This window comes from Gymnodraco acuticeps, unplaced genomic scaffold, assembly GCF_902827175.1.
Source record: "Gymnodraco acuticeps unplaced genomic scaffold, fGymAcu1.1, whole genome shotgun sequence".
NCBI lineage: Eukaryota > Metazoa > Chordata > Actinopteri > Perciformes > Bathydraconidae > Gymnodraco > Gymnodraco acuticeps.
Genome location: NW_022991219.1, coordinates 4,112,147 through 4,126,530, shown reverse-complemented (window position 1 = coordinate 4,126,530; position 14,384 = coordinate 4,112,147). Strand labels below are relative to the sequence as shown.

The window sequence follows — 14,384 nt, the reverse complement described above, 5'->3', positions numbered from 1 at the left end:
TTACAACAATACTGCATTTTCCCACTTGCACTTAAAACAGCCAGAGTGAAAGTGAACTCAGCATTTCGCACAGCTTGTTTAGAGTGTCTGTGAACATTAAGTGGCGCTGTAACCAAGCTGTACTTTTGGTGGAGCATAAACCCCTGGAGGGAGAGAGCTAGAGAGAGGGAGTGAGAAGGGGGAGAGCTCTTCCCTCTCTTCTTTCTCTCTGTATGTTTCTATCGTGCACACAGCAGACTCTCCCCTCTCTCCCTCGTAGTGTGCTGGACCTACAGGCGGCAGGTGTGTGCATCCACTGTCCGCGGAAGCTTTTCTCACTTATTTGGGACCGATTTTGGATACAAAACCGAGACGATAACTCACACTGTAAGCACTGTATAATGTGGCTGTGAGGATGTTGCAGTGATAGACAGCAGAGCAGCTTCCCCACTGTATCGCGCTCAGCCGGCATCGTCAGCTGTTGCTCTAGCCGAGAGTGGAAGTGTCGCGAGCGAACTGAACAAAAAAGGCCAAACTATGCGACTGACTTTCTGCCGGTAACCGTTTTACACCTCAAGTCGACCAGGGAGCGGATGCGAGCAGACGTTGCCAACGAGCCTCGGACTATTTTCTGCTCTTTGTCGGTGCCGGAGGAGCCGTGCCAATGGAGAAAGCAACTCCGCCGCCGCCCCAGCCCCAGCTCCAGCTGTCGATAGCGAAGACGGAAAGTCCGGCGGAGGACGTCTCCGGCCTGACCGACGAGGAGCTGCTCAAGTGGGGCAAGGAGGATCTGGTGCGGCGGCTGAGGCGGTCCGAGGCCGACAAGATGAGCGTGATTCTGGACCACGGGAATCTCATCCGAGAGGTCAATCGCAGCCTCCAGCTGCACTTGAACGAGATCAGGGGGCTGAAGGTGAGGAGGGGGCGCGCATCGGTGAAAGATGAGATCATAGGTTTGGAGCACACCTGAGAGCGCGCATGGCAGGACGGATGCTCTGCTTTTTAGTGAACATGGTGTGAGAATAGATGGTATTATTGAAGTTCATCGTGCCATTGTGCAGGCCTGCATGAGAGTGTGATGTGGGTGAATGAACACTCTGTGCACACATACTTTATAGTATGCTTAAAGAGAGTTTATAGATTATATTTAACTTCCTGGAAATACATGAAGATCAAAAACAGTTAAATAAAGAAAGGGAAATTATTTACAAAATGTATCTCTAAACTAAAGGCTTGACGATATGGCCAAAATACTATTAAAATGATATCTCAACAACGATACATCACAAATGAATACTATATATTTTTCTAGCATTTCAATAAATAAACCATCTATGAAACAACCACAGTAAAGCCTATTTTTGTATTAATTAAATACTCAAAAAATCTCAGTATTTTGTCATTTTTGGAACTTAAGTGCAAAATAAACAGTTTTATGTGAAATCATAGTGAAAAAAACAAAATGTAATATAACAAATATTTTTACAATTGAGTTTTTAAATAATTTTAACGATGCATATAACCACAGCCTTACCCTCAGCGTATAGAACAACAAAGCAAGTTAAAGTGCTGAAAAGGCCATTGAAATAGAAGTCCATCCTTCTTATGCTCAAGTGAAGATCACGTCTCTCTGTTCATAATGCCAAAGCTCAAATCTGGAGTCCAGATTTCTTTCTGTCTGGGCTACACACACCTCACATTCCCAGACAATCCCTGCATGTAAATCTACAGCATGCGCACTACAATTTGCCTTTAGAACAACGTGGCATTTGCTTCGAAAGTCTATGCAAGCATTCTCCTTTTCCATAACCTTTGTACTGCCTTAATATTCCGCACTGCTAATAAGAGGGTTGTGGAACAGTGTCCACAATATTTGCAGTTAAAGCTGAGACCCAGCCTGAGGTAGCCTCAGATGAAACACATGGGGATCATTTGCCTTTCTTTCAGAGACCTCGTCACCTCTCCACACTTCCACGCTGCTTAATTACACAGGAAAGAGCTGGAGGGTGTGAGAGGGAGGGAGCGGGAGAGCAAGGGTATAAAGAAGGAGCTCTCGGGGAGGTGAAGGGGAGATGTTTAAGTAAACGTTGCTAGGTGTGAAATGTATGGGCCGTGAGATTTCACTGCTTTCAGTTTTATGTAAGGCCCTCTCCAATCTCTCAGTCTACTTCACGTTGAATGGCACATAGTGAGGGAGTGCTTTTGAGGGAAAAGATAGAGTGGATTAGGATTTCATTTCATTATGATTGCATACAGCGTACTGAAATCTATAAAAGAGCAGTGAAATGGATTGAAATTGGACAATTGTTGTAGCGATTTAGTCAGAGTTAAATCAATAGAAAACAAATTCATTAGTTTTATACCAAATCCAAATCACATTTGGTTTCTATCTGCTCCCTAATGCCAGTTAAACTCATTTGTCTATTGTGCTTTCCTTCCCATTCCCTCAGGATATTAACCAGAAGCTGCAGGAGGACAACCGCGAGCTGCGGGACTTGTGCTGCTTCCTGGATGATGACCGCCAGAAAGGCAAGCGTGTATCCAGGGAGTGGCAGCGCTTAGGACGCTACAGCGCCAGCATCATGCGCAAAGAGGTGTCCCTCTACCTCCAGAAACTCAAGGAGCTGGAGCTTCGGCAGGAGGAGGTCATCCGGGAGAATTTGGAGCTGAAGGAGCTCTGCCTGCTGCTTGACGAGGAGAAGGGGGTGGTAGGTGGAGGAAGTGGCGGTGGCGGAGGAGGAAGCATAGGGGGAGGGAGTGTAGGGATGGGAGGGTGCCGCAATTCCATCGACAGCCAGAGTAGTCTGCTGCTGGTGCCCGGGCAGGGGCTCCTGATGAGAGACGTGGGGGACGGGAGCAGCACCTCCAGCGCAGGAAGTGCTGACAGCTCGGATCACCTTCACCACAAGCAGCCTCACCTGGCTCCAGGGGTGGGTGGGGTTGGGAGCGGTGGAGAGAAAGGGAGCCCGGAGCTGGTGCACAAACCCAGGTGTAGCAGCATCAGTGGAATAGGAGGCGGGGGAGACAGAGATGTGTCCAGCCCTGAACACCCTGTTGGACGCCACAGGAGTACCAGCCTGGAGTACCCGTACACCCTGCCCCAGCTCTGTCGCCCCCGCTGCGGCTCCATATCCGTGACTGACCACAGTCGAGTCATGCGGGGCCTCAGCCCGGAAAAATACGGGCGGAACGTGGGCCGACGCAGTCCGGAGCAGCACCCCAAGCACCACACCTCTGACCTGCTCCTGGGCCAGAGGCAGCACTTCCTGGGTCAGGGGGGCAGCGGGGAGCTCTATCAGAGGCACCACAGGAGCAGCATCAGCAGTTTGGGCTGCGGGAGCCCCGAGCCCAGGCAGGCACATTTAGGGGCCCCAGAGCACCACGAAAAGGGATGCGTGGTCCAGGGGGGCAGCCCTGAATCTCATAGGCACCAGTACAGTCTGAGCCCCGACCATGTGAAGTTCGGCAGCCCGGTGAGAGACGGGCAGAGGAGGCCGGCTGGAGACGAGCTGTCGCCAAACCATCGGGGCATCTACAATGGCATGAATGGTAAGTGTGTGTGTGAGTGCATGGGGTCAATCTATGTCTCAATTTTCAAATGTATTCACAAACGTTCTCATGCGCACATACCCTTATACACACAATTTTAGTTTTTTAACTGCATCTAGGAGTTTCTCGATTTACACAATATCCAACGACAAAGTTTGGTTACTTTGTAATGAAGCCTCGTGGGAGTTGTTGTCTTCACCAAAAGGTCATTGCAGTTAGCTTCTCCGGGGTTAAGATTCGTTCAGTGTTCATTGTTCGAAAGGTTTGAAAGGGGAGCCGAATTATCCACAGCGTTCCCCTCCTTTCCATAACAAACAGAGCACCTTCAAGTACAACATATGTGTTTCCCCGAGTAACACAGGGGCTGTGAGCTAATTGCTAAAACGTAGTCAGCTTGTTTTTATGATTAGATCCAGAAGTCAGATGATCTTAAAATGTAAAGTTGAAAACATTCCAGATCTAAATCATTTATCGGAAAAATGTGGCTTGAAACTAGATGAGATCCAATTTATAACAGCTTCTAGCTAAAGTTTGCCAAATTGTATAGGTATAAAGATATTTCTAATTGTGTTCAGCCATTTGAATGCAGAAATGTTACATGTTATACCTTTAAATTCACCAGATGACATTTTGAATAATCTTATACAGTCAAAGTCTTACATGAACTCAAGACACAATCTCTGTAAAAACTGTTAAAAATGATTAAATAAGGAAAATCAACAAAAGTGTTAAAGGCGATTTCAGTAGAACACATTTATTTTATTGAGAAAACACAGATACTCTTCCTCGTTCTGACTGTTGCAAAATGTACAGTATTATTGATTTTTTCTGGCGTCTCGAGAGGAATTTGGGTTGGCTCGGTGGATGAGAGAGAAAGTAAAGGGAACAGATTATTTGATTATTTGTAACGTTTTATAAATTGAACATATTGGACTCAAATGAACCATGCTCAGATATCAGTGTAGCGTTGCAACACACGTGCACCCCTTAAGACGACGAATTACCTCCAAATCTTTCCCGTCTCGCTGATCTGTTCCCAGTGAGATCAGGGAGAGTTAAGGGTGTCAGAGAGAAGGAGGAATATCAAAGTACCAACTTGGCTGCTGTTTAAATACCCCACAGTGGCTGATAATGATTTCTGGAGTCTAGGGGGAAAAAAGTGCTGAGTGGCACAGAGCTGGCAGAAGCTAAAGGACAAATTCCTCAAGGTGAAATATCTGCCTGCCTTGGCAATACGACGCTGAAAATACAAGAGAAACAGTGTACACAGAGCAGAGTGATTCCTGGAAGAAGTTCAATAACCTCTCATGTAGTAAGGCCAATAGTTAGTTATGTGATATTATGTGCAATTGTTATGGAACAGTGAGTAATTTTTGCTTATTGATTATTATGTCTCCTTGTAAAAAAGACAATTGCAAAGCAAAGACAAATCAATGCGTGCTATCTTTGCTAACATTAGCATGACCTTAAAGGGGCATTCTACATATTTTTCACATGAAAATCAGTTTACTAGTTACTTGGAGTATTTATTGTAAAAACGGTTGTATGTCACCTGTAGCTTTGGGGCTGATTTACGGAGTCTGACAAATGATGATGTAATTTTTATGTCATCTGGGTTTTTTCCCCTTGTTGGTTTGAAGAGTAAAAATACATTAATTGACAGAACTAATCAAACAGGAAGTTGTAGAAAATGAAGACATTTTTTTATTTGCCAGACGTCAATGGTCTAAAGGGCAATTTTGAGCTGAATTATGGGAAATTATTTGTGTTTTTGGACTCAACCCATACTGGAGAACAATGTTACTTTACAGGAACTTGGAAATTTAAGATTTGTTCGACCTCTTATTAAAATCTTACATAAAAAGCTGTTTTATGATGACACACAACAATGGCAGTACCACTCGAGGTGCACACTCCAAATAACAGAGCATCAACCGAAAGTAGTGTCGCCAATGCTATTAGACCCTGATTATATTGGCAGCTACAGAGTAACACATATATATTAACTTAAAACAGCTATCTATCTTTTGTTTTTTCATAAAGGGCCAGAAGTCCTGTTGCAGAAGCATAACTCCTTCGCAGAAAGGAAGGAATAGAATTAGGGTTATGGTACAAAACAGCCATTGCAACCTTATAAATTACAGTTTGCGCCAGATTAATGCAAAGACACAACTTTGACTTGGATCATAATTCTGTTTCTATTTTATCTGTGTGCTCTGTAGCTCAATAAGTGATTTGAATCTTGATGTAACCTGAAACCCGTATGATGTCTGCAAAAAGGCCTCACCACGGTAATGCCTTGCAAATCCTTAATTGGAAATTGTTGTGAGTGCACACGGGAAGTCACTGGCCCTCGAGTCTAGTGGTTTGCCCCACTGTAGCATGAGTGTTGTGAACTCTAAGTCAAATGCATGCAACAAATCGCCTTAAACCATGTTCACAAAGACTTAATTGAGCCTTTGTGTGAGAAAAGAGTGAGTGTGTGTGTTGCTATGGAGTAATATTGGTGTATCATTATAGTTATCTGTCAGAATGGCTGTTGATCACTATAACGGATGTCCCCACAGGGCCCTTATTCCTCAACTGACCTCACAAGGCCACCAACCTCAACTGTCACAACACAGTATAAAAGTGACAAGGCATACAATATTAGACAAGCGGTGCACATACTGAATGTATTGCTTCTAAATACAGTGAAGAAAATAAAGAGTATTAATAGAGCAACAAGTCCTCCAACTCATACGACCAAATAGGTTGATTGTTCAGCAGCTTATTACGACCTATAGTCACGTTTTAAAGTTTAGCACCTCTAGTGGTCGTGTAATAAACAACAATTTGCGGCAATTGCAAACGCTCCGCAGGGTCGTATATTCACAAATAACCCTCTCTGGAAAATCCTAAATTGTAGAATATTTTGGCCATTAAAATGCTTTTTGATTAGATTTCTAGCGAGAAGTGCATATTGTACTTTTAGAATACACGTCCAGTGGATGTGTAGGATCTATAGTTTGATAGATATTACGAAGATTATTTGAGGTCTCGCCAGGAGAACGTGTATGTCTTTCCCCCTATGTAAAGTTAGCGTCAACCCTCACAGGGTGAAAACAGTATTTCCAGTCTCGAAGTTTTCATAATAAAACCGTATTCCCCTCACTGACAAATGATTTCACAGTGATATCTGCAGTACTCATCCACTAAAACACATCAGTTTATCCTTGTTAGTTACACAACATTAATTGGTTTAAATTGTGTACACTGATTTTGTGTTTTTCCCATAGATGTTTCCCTTTCGATTCCAAGAGACCCATTTCTTTTTTCAGAGGTTTTCGAACTACCCATAATCCTCAGCTATCGTTGAAGCTCAGTGATTGGATGTTTTAGCAGCAATGCACGTTGGGATATGGTGTTTATGCGATGTGAAATCCGAAAACATACAAAATAAAAAAAATAACAATACTTTATTCCGAGTGTGCTTGCTTTTCTCTTTGGAAGTCATCACATAACGGCATTGTAATACACGGTTCGGCTGCATTAAGTATTACACATCTGCCGTAGTTCTCTATTTATAGAGCCCTGATTAGAAGACTTCTAGACAAACTGGAAGAAATGCCGCCAAAACTGAATATGTGACGTGGATCATAAATATATCAGTAATTAAACAACATCTTCAATTTCTCTTCGCACAATACGTCTCCTTGCAGTCCATCTTCTCCCGCTTATCCGTGGTCGGGTCGCGGGGGTAGCAGTTCCAGCAGAGAGCCCCAAACTTTCTTTTCCCTGGCGACATCAACCAGCTCTGACTGGGGGATCCCAAGGCGCTCCCAGGCCAGCGAAGAGATATAATCCCTCCACCTGGTCCTAGGTCTACCCCTTGGTCTCTTCCCAGCTGGACGTGCCTGGAACACCTCCCTAGGGAGGCGCCCAGGTGGCATCCTAACTAGGTGCCCGAACCACCTCAACTGGCTCCTTTCGACGCGAAGGAGGAGCGGCTCAACTCCGAGTCCCTCCCTGATGACCGAACTTCTCACCTTATCCCTAAGGGAGACACCAGCCACCCTGCGGAGAAAACCCATCTCGGCCGCTTGTATCCGCGATCTCGTCTCCTTGCAGTATCAACACTAATTCGGCTGACTTTTATATTTGATCTAATTGGTAGATAGGTAATATTTACACCATAACAGTGCACAGCTTATAGAAAGGGACTTGTAGTTTTTAAATATATTACTGATTTTCTTTGAATTAAAGAATGTAAATACTGAGTTGAGAGAATAGTCAGGGGTTTTGGGTGATGGGAGACACATCGCTCGTCGCTGCCTGCTCGCTCGTCGCTGCCCTGCTCGCTCGTCGCTGCCCTGCTCGCTCGTCGCTGCCTGCTCGCTCGTCGCTGCCTGCTCGCTCGTCGCTGCCTGCTCGCTCGTCGCTGCTCTCTCTCGCTCGTCGCTGCTTCGACCGGAGGTTTGTGGAGGCGGTTTGTGGAGGCGTTGTGAGGGCTCGTGTTCGCTTGTCGTGTGCTGGGAGCGGAGGAGGATTGTCACGGAGGAGGGCCCGTGTTCTGCTGGATCGGAGGCCTGCTCTGGTGCCATCCACCTGTCTTGGTTCCGGTGTGAAGGCCTGCTCCTGCCTGTTTCTGCTTCTATGGGTGCGAAGGCCTGATCTGAGATACTGCGGAGAAACCTGGAGGGTTGCTACGCTGCTGCCTCCCTGCTGGTTCTTGCTGCTGTCCTGGCGTGGTTCTTGCTCCGGGAACAGCGTGGATACTGTTGTGCTGGACTGGGAGAATGGCGGGTGTCGTGTTTCTGCTGTGCCTTTTTTTGGCTGTGCTGGACAAGGAGAAGATCGCTAGTCATCCTGAAAAATCTACTGGATTCGGGTATGTTCTGCCGCCCGCAGTGGACATCCCTTGTACAGTTTCGGAGGTGTTGCAGAAACAATTGCTGGTTGCACTGTCGCGGACATTCATTTCGGAAAATGTTTGTCTTTCTCACATGCCTGCCACGATGGTCCTTCAGAATTGTTTTTTAAACTCTAATCTCACTTTCGCGAAGTTTGCTGGTGACTCTAGAACAGCTGACAATGTATGTGTGTTGATTAAGAGGAAAAGGTGCTTGGTATTTTTGTTGTTGTTACTATCAGGAAATGTACAGCCAAATCCAGGTCCACCTAGCAGTATTAGTCAAATAGCTACTCCTGCTGATTTTATATCTAGATCTGGGCTAGGTTTAATTCATTTAAATGTGCGTAGTCTGTTACCTAAATTAGATTTTGTCCGTATTTGGGCGAGTTCGACTGATGCTGATGTCATTGTATTATCAGAAACGTGGCTAGATAAATCCATTTTGGCCTCTGACATTTACATAAATGGTTACAGTGTATATCGTACTGACCGGCCTAAAAAAGGTGGTGGCGTTGCCATTTATGTGAAAAATAAGTTTTGTGTAACTAATATGGTTTCCAAATCTGTTAGTAAACAGCTAGAATTTTTAGCCGTGAATATTGAGGTAACAAAGGGTCAACAGGTCATGGTGGTGGGCTGCTACAGGGCCCCCTCGGCTGTCAAGGACTCTTTATCGTCATTGACAAAACTGTTATCACAACTTTCCTACAAGGAAATAGTGCTGCTTGGTGATTTTAATTGGGACTGGTTAACTTCTGTGTCAGAGGATTTTAAAAACCTGTCCTAGACAGTCCTACTCGCCCAAATATTAAGTCCCCAAATAAATCCTCCTTAATTGATCTAATTTGAACAAATGTTCCACATAAATCCTCATCTGTGGGAGTATTTGCTAATGATGTGACCACTGTGTTGTAGCCACAATTAGGGACACTAAGGTCCAAAAGGTTAAACCACGTATCATCACAAAGAGAGAAAAAAACACTTTGTGGAGCAGGGTTTTTTACATGATCTGTTTGATTTTGATTGGGGTAAAATCAATCTGTGTGCTGATGTAGAAACTGCATGGTCTTATTTTTATTTTTGTTTTTATGAAAATTATAGATAGACATGCACCTCTGCGTAAATTTAGAGTGAAGGGACGAAACAATCCCTGGTTTTCTGCTGAGCTGTCCAGTCTACTTCATGAGAGAAATAATGCTTGGGCTAAGGCTAGGAAATCAGGCTCAGAGGTAGAATGGCTACGCTTTAGACAGCTAAGAAATAGCTTCACATCTCAAATAAAAAGTGCTAAATCAAAGTACTATTTGTCAGTTACCACAGAAAACCTGAATAATCCTAGGAAATTTTGGAAAGCCATAAAATCGGTTTCCACTGGTGATATCCCAAATGAGCTACCTCCGTGCCTCACCACAGCATCTGGCATTATATCAGACAGGGCTACTATGCTAAATTGCTTTAATACGCATTTTGTGTCTTGTGGCTCTCTGTTTGATTCTGTCACTGACTGTACTTCTGCTTCTGTGAACGCTCCAATCCTTGACTCTGAACAATGTGGTTTGGAAAACCCTTTCAGTTTTACTCCTTTAACTATTGGTATTGTTCATGAAGCATTATCCAAGTTAGATCCTAGGAAACCGGCTGGCCCGGACAACTTAGAACCTTTCTTTTTAAAGTTAGCTGCAGATTTTATTGCTCCACCTCTCACTACTCTTTTTAACCTCTCCCTCAGCACAAATACAATTCCAAAAGTATGGAAGTCTGCTTATGTCTTGCCTTTACTGAAAGGAGGGGAGGCAACTATTTTAAATAACTATAGGCCAATCTCAAAATTGTCAGTTCTGGCTAAGGTGCTCGAACGACTTGTGAGTGAACAAGTAAAGGAGTTTTTATGTATAAATGATATCCTGTCTAGACATCAGTCAGGATTCAGAAAGAAACACAGCACCATCACTGCGACAATGAAAGTGGTAATGACATTACTAGTATTTTAGATAATAAGCAGAGTTGTGCAGCTCTGTTTATTGACCTTTCCAAAGCGTTTGACACCGTTGATCATCGCATTTTAAAGCAGAGGCTAGCCAGTATAGGCATATCCAGCCATGCAGTAGGGTGGTTTGTAAACTACCTCTCTGAAAGATCCCAATGTGTTCATTTGATGGACTGTCTTCTGAGTGGTTAAACATTTCTAATGGTGTTCCCAAGGTTCTGTTTTAGGACCACTTTTATTCTCCATATATATTAACAGCGTAGGTGATAATGTGGATGAAGCTACTTTACATTTGTATGCGGATGATACTGTGATGTATTGTGCAGGTCCCTCCATTAAAGAGGCTGTTGTTAAATTACAGGCTGTTTTTAACACTATTCAGACTCAGCTCTCTGAATTAAAGCTTCTTTTAAATGTGGATAAAACCAAGGTAATGCTCTTTTCAAAAGCAAAAAAGACACCAGAGCCTGTTTTAGATATTGTAACTACGCAAGGAACAAAACTTGAAGTTGTTGCCTGTTACAAATACCTTGGTATCTGGCTTGATGATTGTCTCTCTTTTAAACTTCATGTCAATAACCTGCTTAAAAAACTAAGAGTTAGGCTAGGGTTCTTTTTTAGAAACAAGTCCTGTTTCTCGCTTGAGGCCAGGAAAAGGCTAGTCACTGTCACCTTTTTACCTGTGCTGGACTATGGTGATTTGTTGTACATGAATGCACCTGCCAATTACCTGAGCAAATTGGATGCTGCGTATCACAGTGCTCTGAGATTTGTGACAAATTGTAAAGCGCGTACACTATCCAACTGTACCCTGTATACCAAGGCAGGTTTACCATCACTCTCTGTACGGAGGCTCAGTCACTGGTACACTTTTATTTATAAAGCTATGTTGGGCAAACTCCCGTATTACATCTGTTCTCTGGTAAAGCAGAAAAGTTTGCAAGCAGCTAGTGTCTGAGATCGCAGGATGTAGTCTTGTTAGATGGTACCAAGGGTAAGGACTGTTTTAGGTAAGACAGCTTTTATGTGCGCAGCTCCACTTGCTTGGAACAGCCTACAGTCCCAAATATGAAATTGAGCAATTTATTTCTCTGAATGTTTTAAGGCACGTCTGCACGAGATGCTTTCTGACACTATGGGTGTTTGTAAGTGTTGGTAATATGAGGTCCTCTTTTGTTTGTTTTATGTTGTTTTTATGTTTCATGTGGAACTAAATTGATGCAGGTCTCCCTTGTAAAAGAGATCCGTGATCTCAAGGGACCTATCTGTCTAAATAAAGGTAAAAAAAAAAAACTCCCAGTAGAGACGTGCCATAGAACATTTTGGCGAAACACAATTAGCCAGCAGGTTGGTAGTTCTGGGGGGTGGGGCTGGACCCCGTTCCAGTCCAGTTTTGGATAGTCGGTGCCGTGGTTTTCATTCCATTTCAAAGAGCTGTTCGAAGCTTGGCGTAACCTTGGCGCACTGCCACTCTAACATCCATCACGAGCTTGAGAACTAATCACAGGGTTTGTGGATGTTGTAGTCCCAAACGATAGCTGAGGATTATGGGTAGTGTAGGTGTCTTCGGCCATCCTAAACTCCCAAAAAACTATTTATTTCTCCGGATCGAAGGTTAAAACACAAAAGCATTGTACACAATTGAAACCAATCAATGTTGTGTATTATTAAGGATAAACTGATGTTTTTTAGTTTGTTTGTTTGTAGCCTTTATTTAACCAGGTGAAAGCCCCTTGAGATCAAAAGATCTCTTTTCAAGGGTGACCTGCAGGACATTAGTTACACATGTAACATAAAAACAACAGAACAACAATAAGGATGACAAACAACATAATGTACAGGGTACAGTTTACAACTCTATTTACAGAGACAGGTACCATGAGTATCAAAACAGCATGTCACCCAGCCGAGTTTTAAAATGATGCAGGGGAACCAAAGTGCTCAGTTTTAAACATGTTTGCAGACTGTTTCCAATTTAGTGGAGCTGCACAACTAAAAGCTTTCTTCCCTAAGACAGTCCCTAGCACTTGGCACATTTAATAAAACAACATCATGAGATCTCAGGCAATATTACTTTCAATTCGTCGAGAGATCAGAGAGCAGATATAAAAGGTAGTTTACCCAACATGGCTTTGTAAATGAACATGTACCAATGACTGAGCCTCCGTACAGTGGATGAGTAAGGCAGATATCACTGTAAAATAATTTGACAGTGAGGGGAATACTTCCGGTTTTACTATGAAAATACTGGAAATACCGGACCGGAAATACTGTTTTCACCCCGTGAGGGTTGACGCCAACTTTACATGGACGCTGCGTAAAGACGTAGTACACGTTCTCCTGGCGAGACCTCAAATCATCTTCGTAATATCTATCAAACTATAGATCCTACACATCCACTGGACGTATATTCTTAAAGTACAATATACACTTCTTGCTAGAAATCTAATCAAAAAGCATTTTAATGGCCAAACTATTCTACAATTTAGGATTTTCCAGAGAGGGTTATTTGTGAATATACGACCCTCCGGAGCGTTTGCAATTGCCGCAAATTGTTGTTTATTACACGACCACTAGAGGTGCTAAACTTTAAAACGTGACTATAGCTCGTAATAAGCTGCTGAACAATCGACCTATTTGGTCGATTTTTGGAGGAGGACAGGCTGTAATAGAGTGTATTGTAAAGTAGGAGAAGTAAAGAGAGCAGCTTTGTGGCCATGTCCATGTGTCATCCTCTGACCCATCCTGACTGCCATGTCCATTTTTGGACGAAGAGGGAATTAAATTCCTGTGACGATGTAGTACACTCTACTCACTTGGATTATCCTCTAAGCCCTTTGAACAGTATTATTTCATTTTGTATCTACTTGCGTGTGTGCGCGCACGTGTGTGTGAATTGTATGGATGTGCCAGAGTGTCCCATCCAGGGTCACTGTAGTGTTTTATCCAAACAAAGAAAAGTCTCATGTTCCCGGGCCACTCGACAGCTCAGGCCGTTTACATTTCTGACAAAATCCAAAATGAAAGCAAAACAATACTCTGACCTCTACGGCCTTTTACTACACACTGCTTCTGCATGTTTTGGGAAGCTCATCACACGTTTACCCCTTTCACACTACCTTAGCGCTTATATGCAGGGTTTTAAGCACATGATAAGCCGCTAAAAATAGGCAATAGACTGCTTACCTAAACTGTGGCCTCCATTACATTTAATTCATTGTGCACAAACAGAAGTAATAATAATAATAATAGTACTATTTGGCTGGGTGTCAGCAGGTCCCTTTTTTCCCCTGAGTAAATGTAAAATCAACAACTCTATGCAATTGATGTAATGCGTAGATGTTTATCAATTTGCAGGAGTTCTTCAAAACCTTGACAAACAGGACAGCATTTGTGAATCATGACAAATTGCATCTAATTCTGGGACGTCTTGTGACCTTTACGTGATAACTGTAGAGTAATTTGTCCGGGGAATCAATTCTGATTGTACGTTTTCCAACTGACTAAAGGCCAATGTTAGTGGGTGGTTGTTTGTCTGGTGGGAAGGGACTATATTGTGTGATGTTTAAAACTGGGAGTAGGATATGACCCCCCCAAAATAACTATAATACAAATATAAAAAATAAGCCTTCCATCCAACAAAATACATGAACCAGTAAATAACACTGGCATTAAGACTATTCAGGGAGTATAAAGTGAATATATTAATTGAATGGTCCTGAATAGTTCCTGAATAACAACTAATGTTATCCTGGTCATGTAAAATGATGGGGCAGTAAAGCCTGTTTACTCTGTTAAACCTTCAGTTCAGTTTTGACCCAGAACAAATATGTCCATCTCTTCATGTGATAGACTTCCCCGTGGTAAAAGATAATCAGCCATGAACACTGTAGTCTCCTGACCCAGACTGTTCGCTAAGCCTATAGGATCTCTGCGCTGCAGAGGGTCTTTTTCAAAAACGAGAGACTTAATCAT

At 43.2% G+C, this 14,384-nt stretch overlaps 1 protein-coding gene across 3 annotated transcripts in view; it reads left to right on the top strand.

Moving 5' to 3' along the window:
• Positions 1-206: 206 nt before the first annotated feature.
• Positions 207-14,384, top strand: part of ccdc85al (coiled-coil domain containing 85A, like) — a 37,649-nt gene continuing 23,471 nt past the window's right edge. For 2 of the 3 annotated variants that reach the window (XM_034239108.1, XM_034239105.1), the window contains exons 1-2: positions 207-892; positions 2,430-3,528. In XM_034239108.1, the coding sequence (XP_034094999.1) occupies positions 644-892; positions 2,430-3,528 (1,348 nt within the window). In that variant the 5' untranslated portion in view covers positions 207-643. Of the gene's footprint in view, positions 893-2,429; positions 3,533-14,384 lie in introns of all 3 variants that reach the window. The other variant, XM_034239106.1, reaches the window with a different exon arrangement.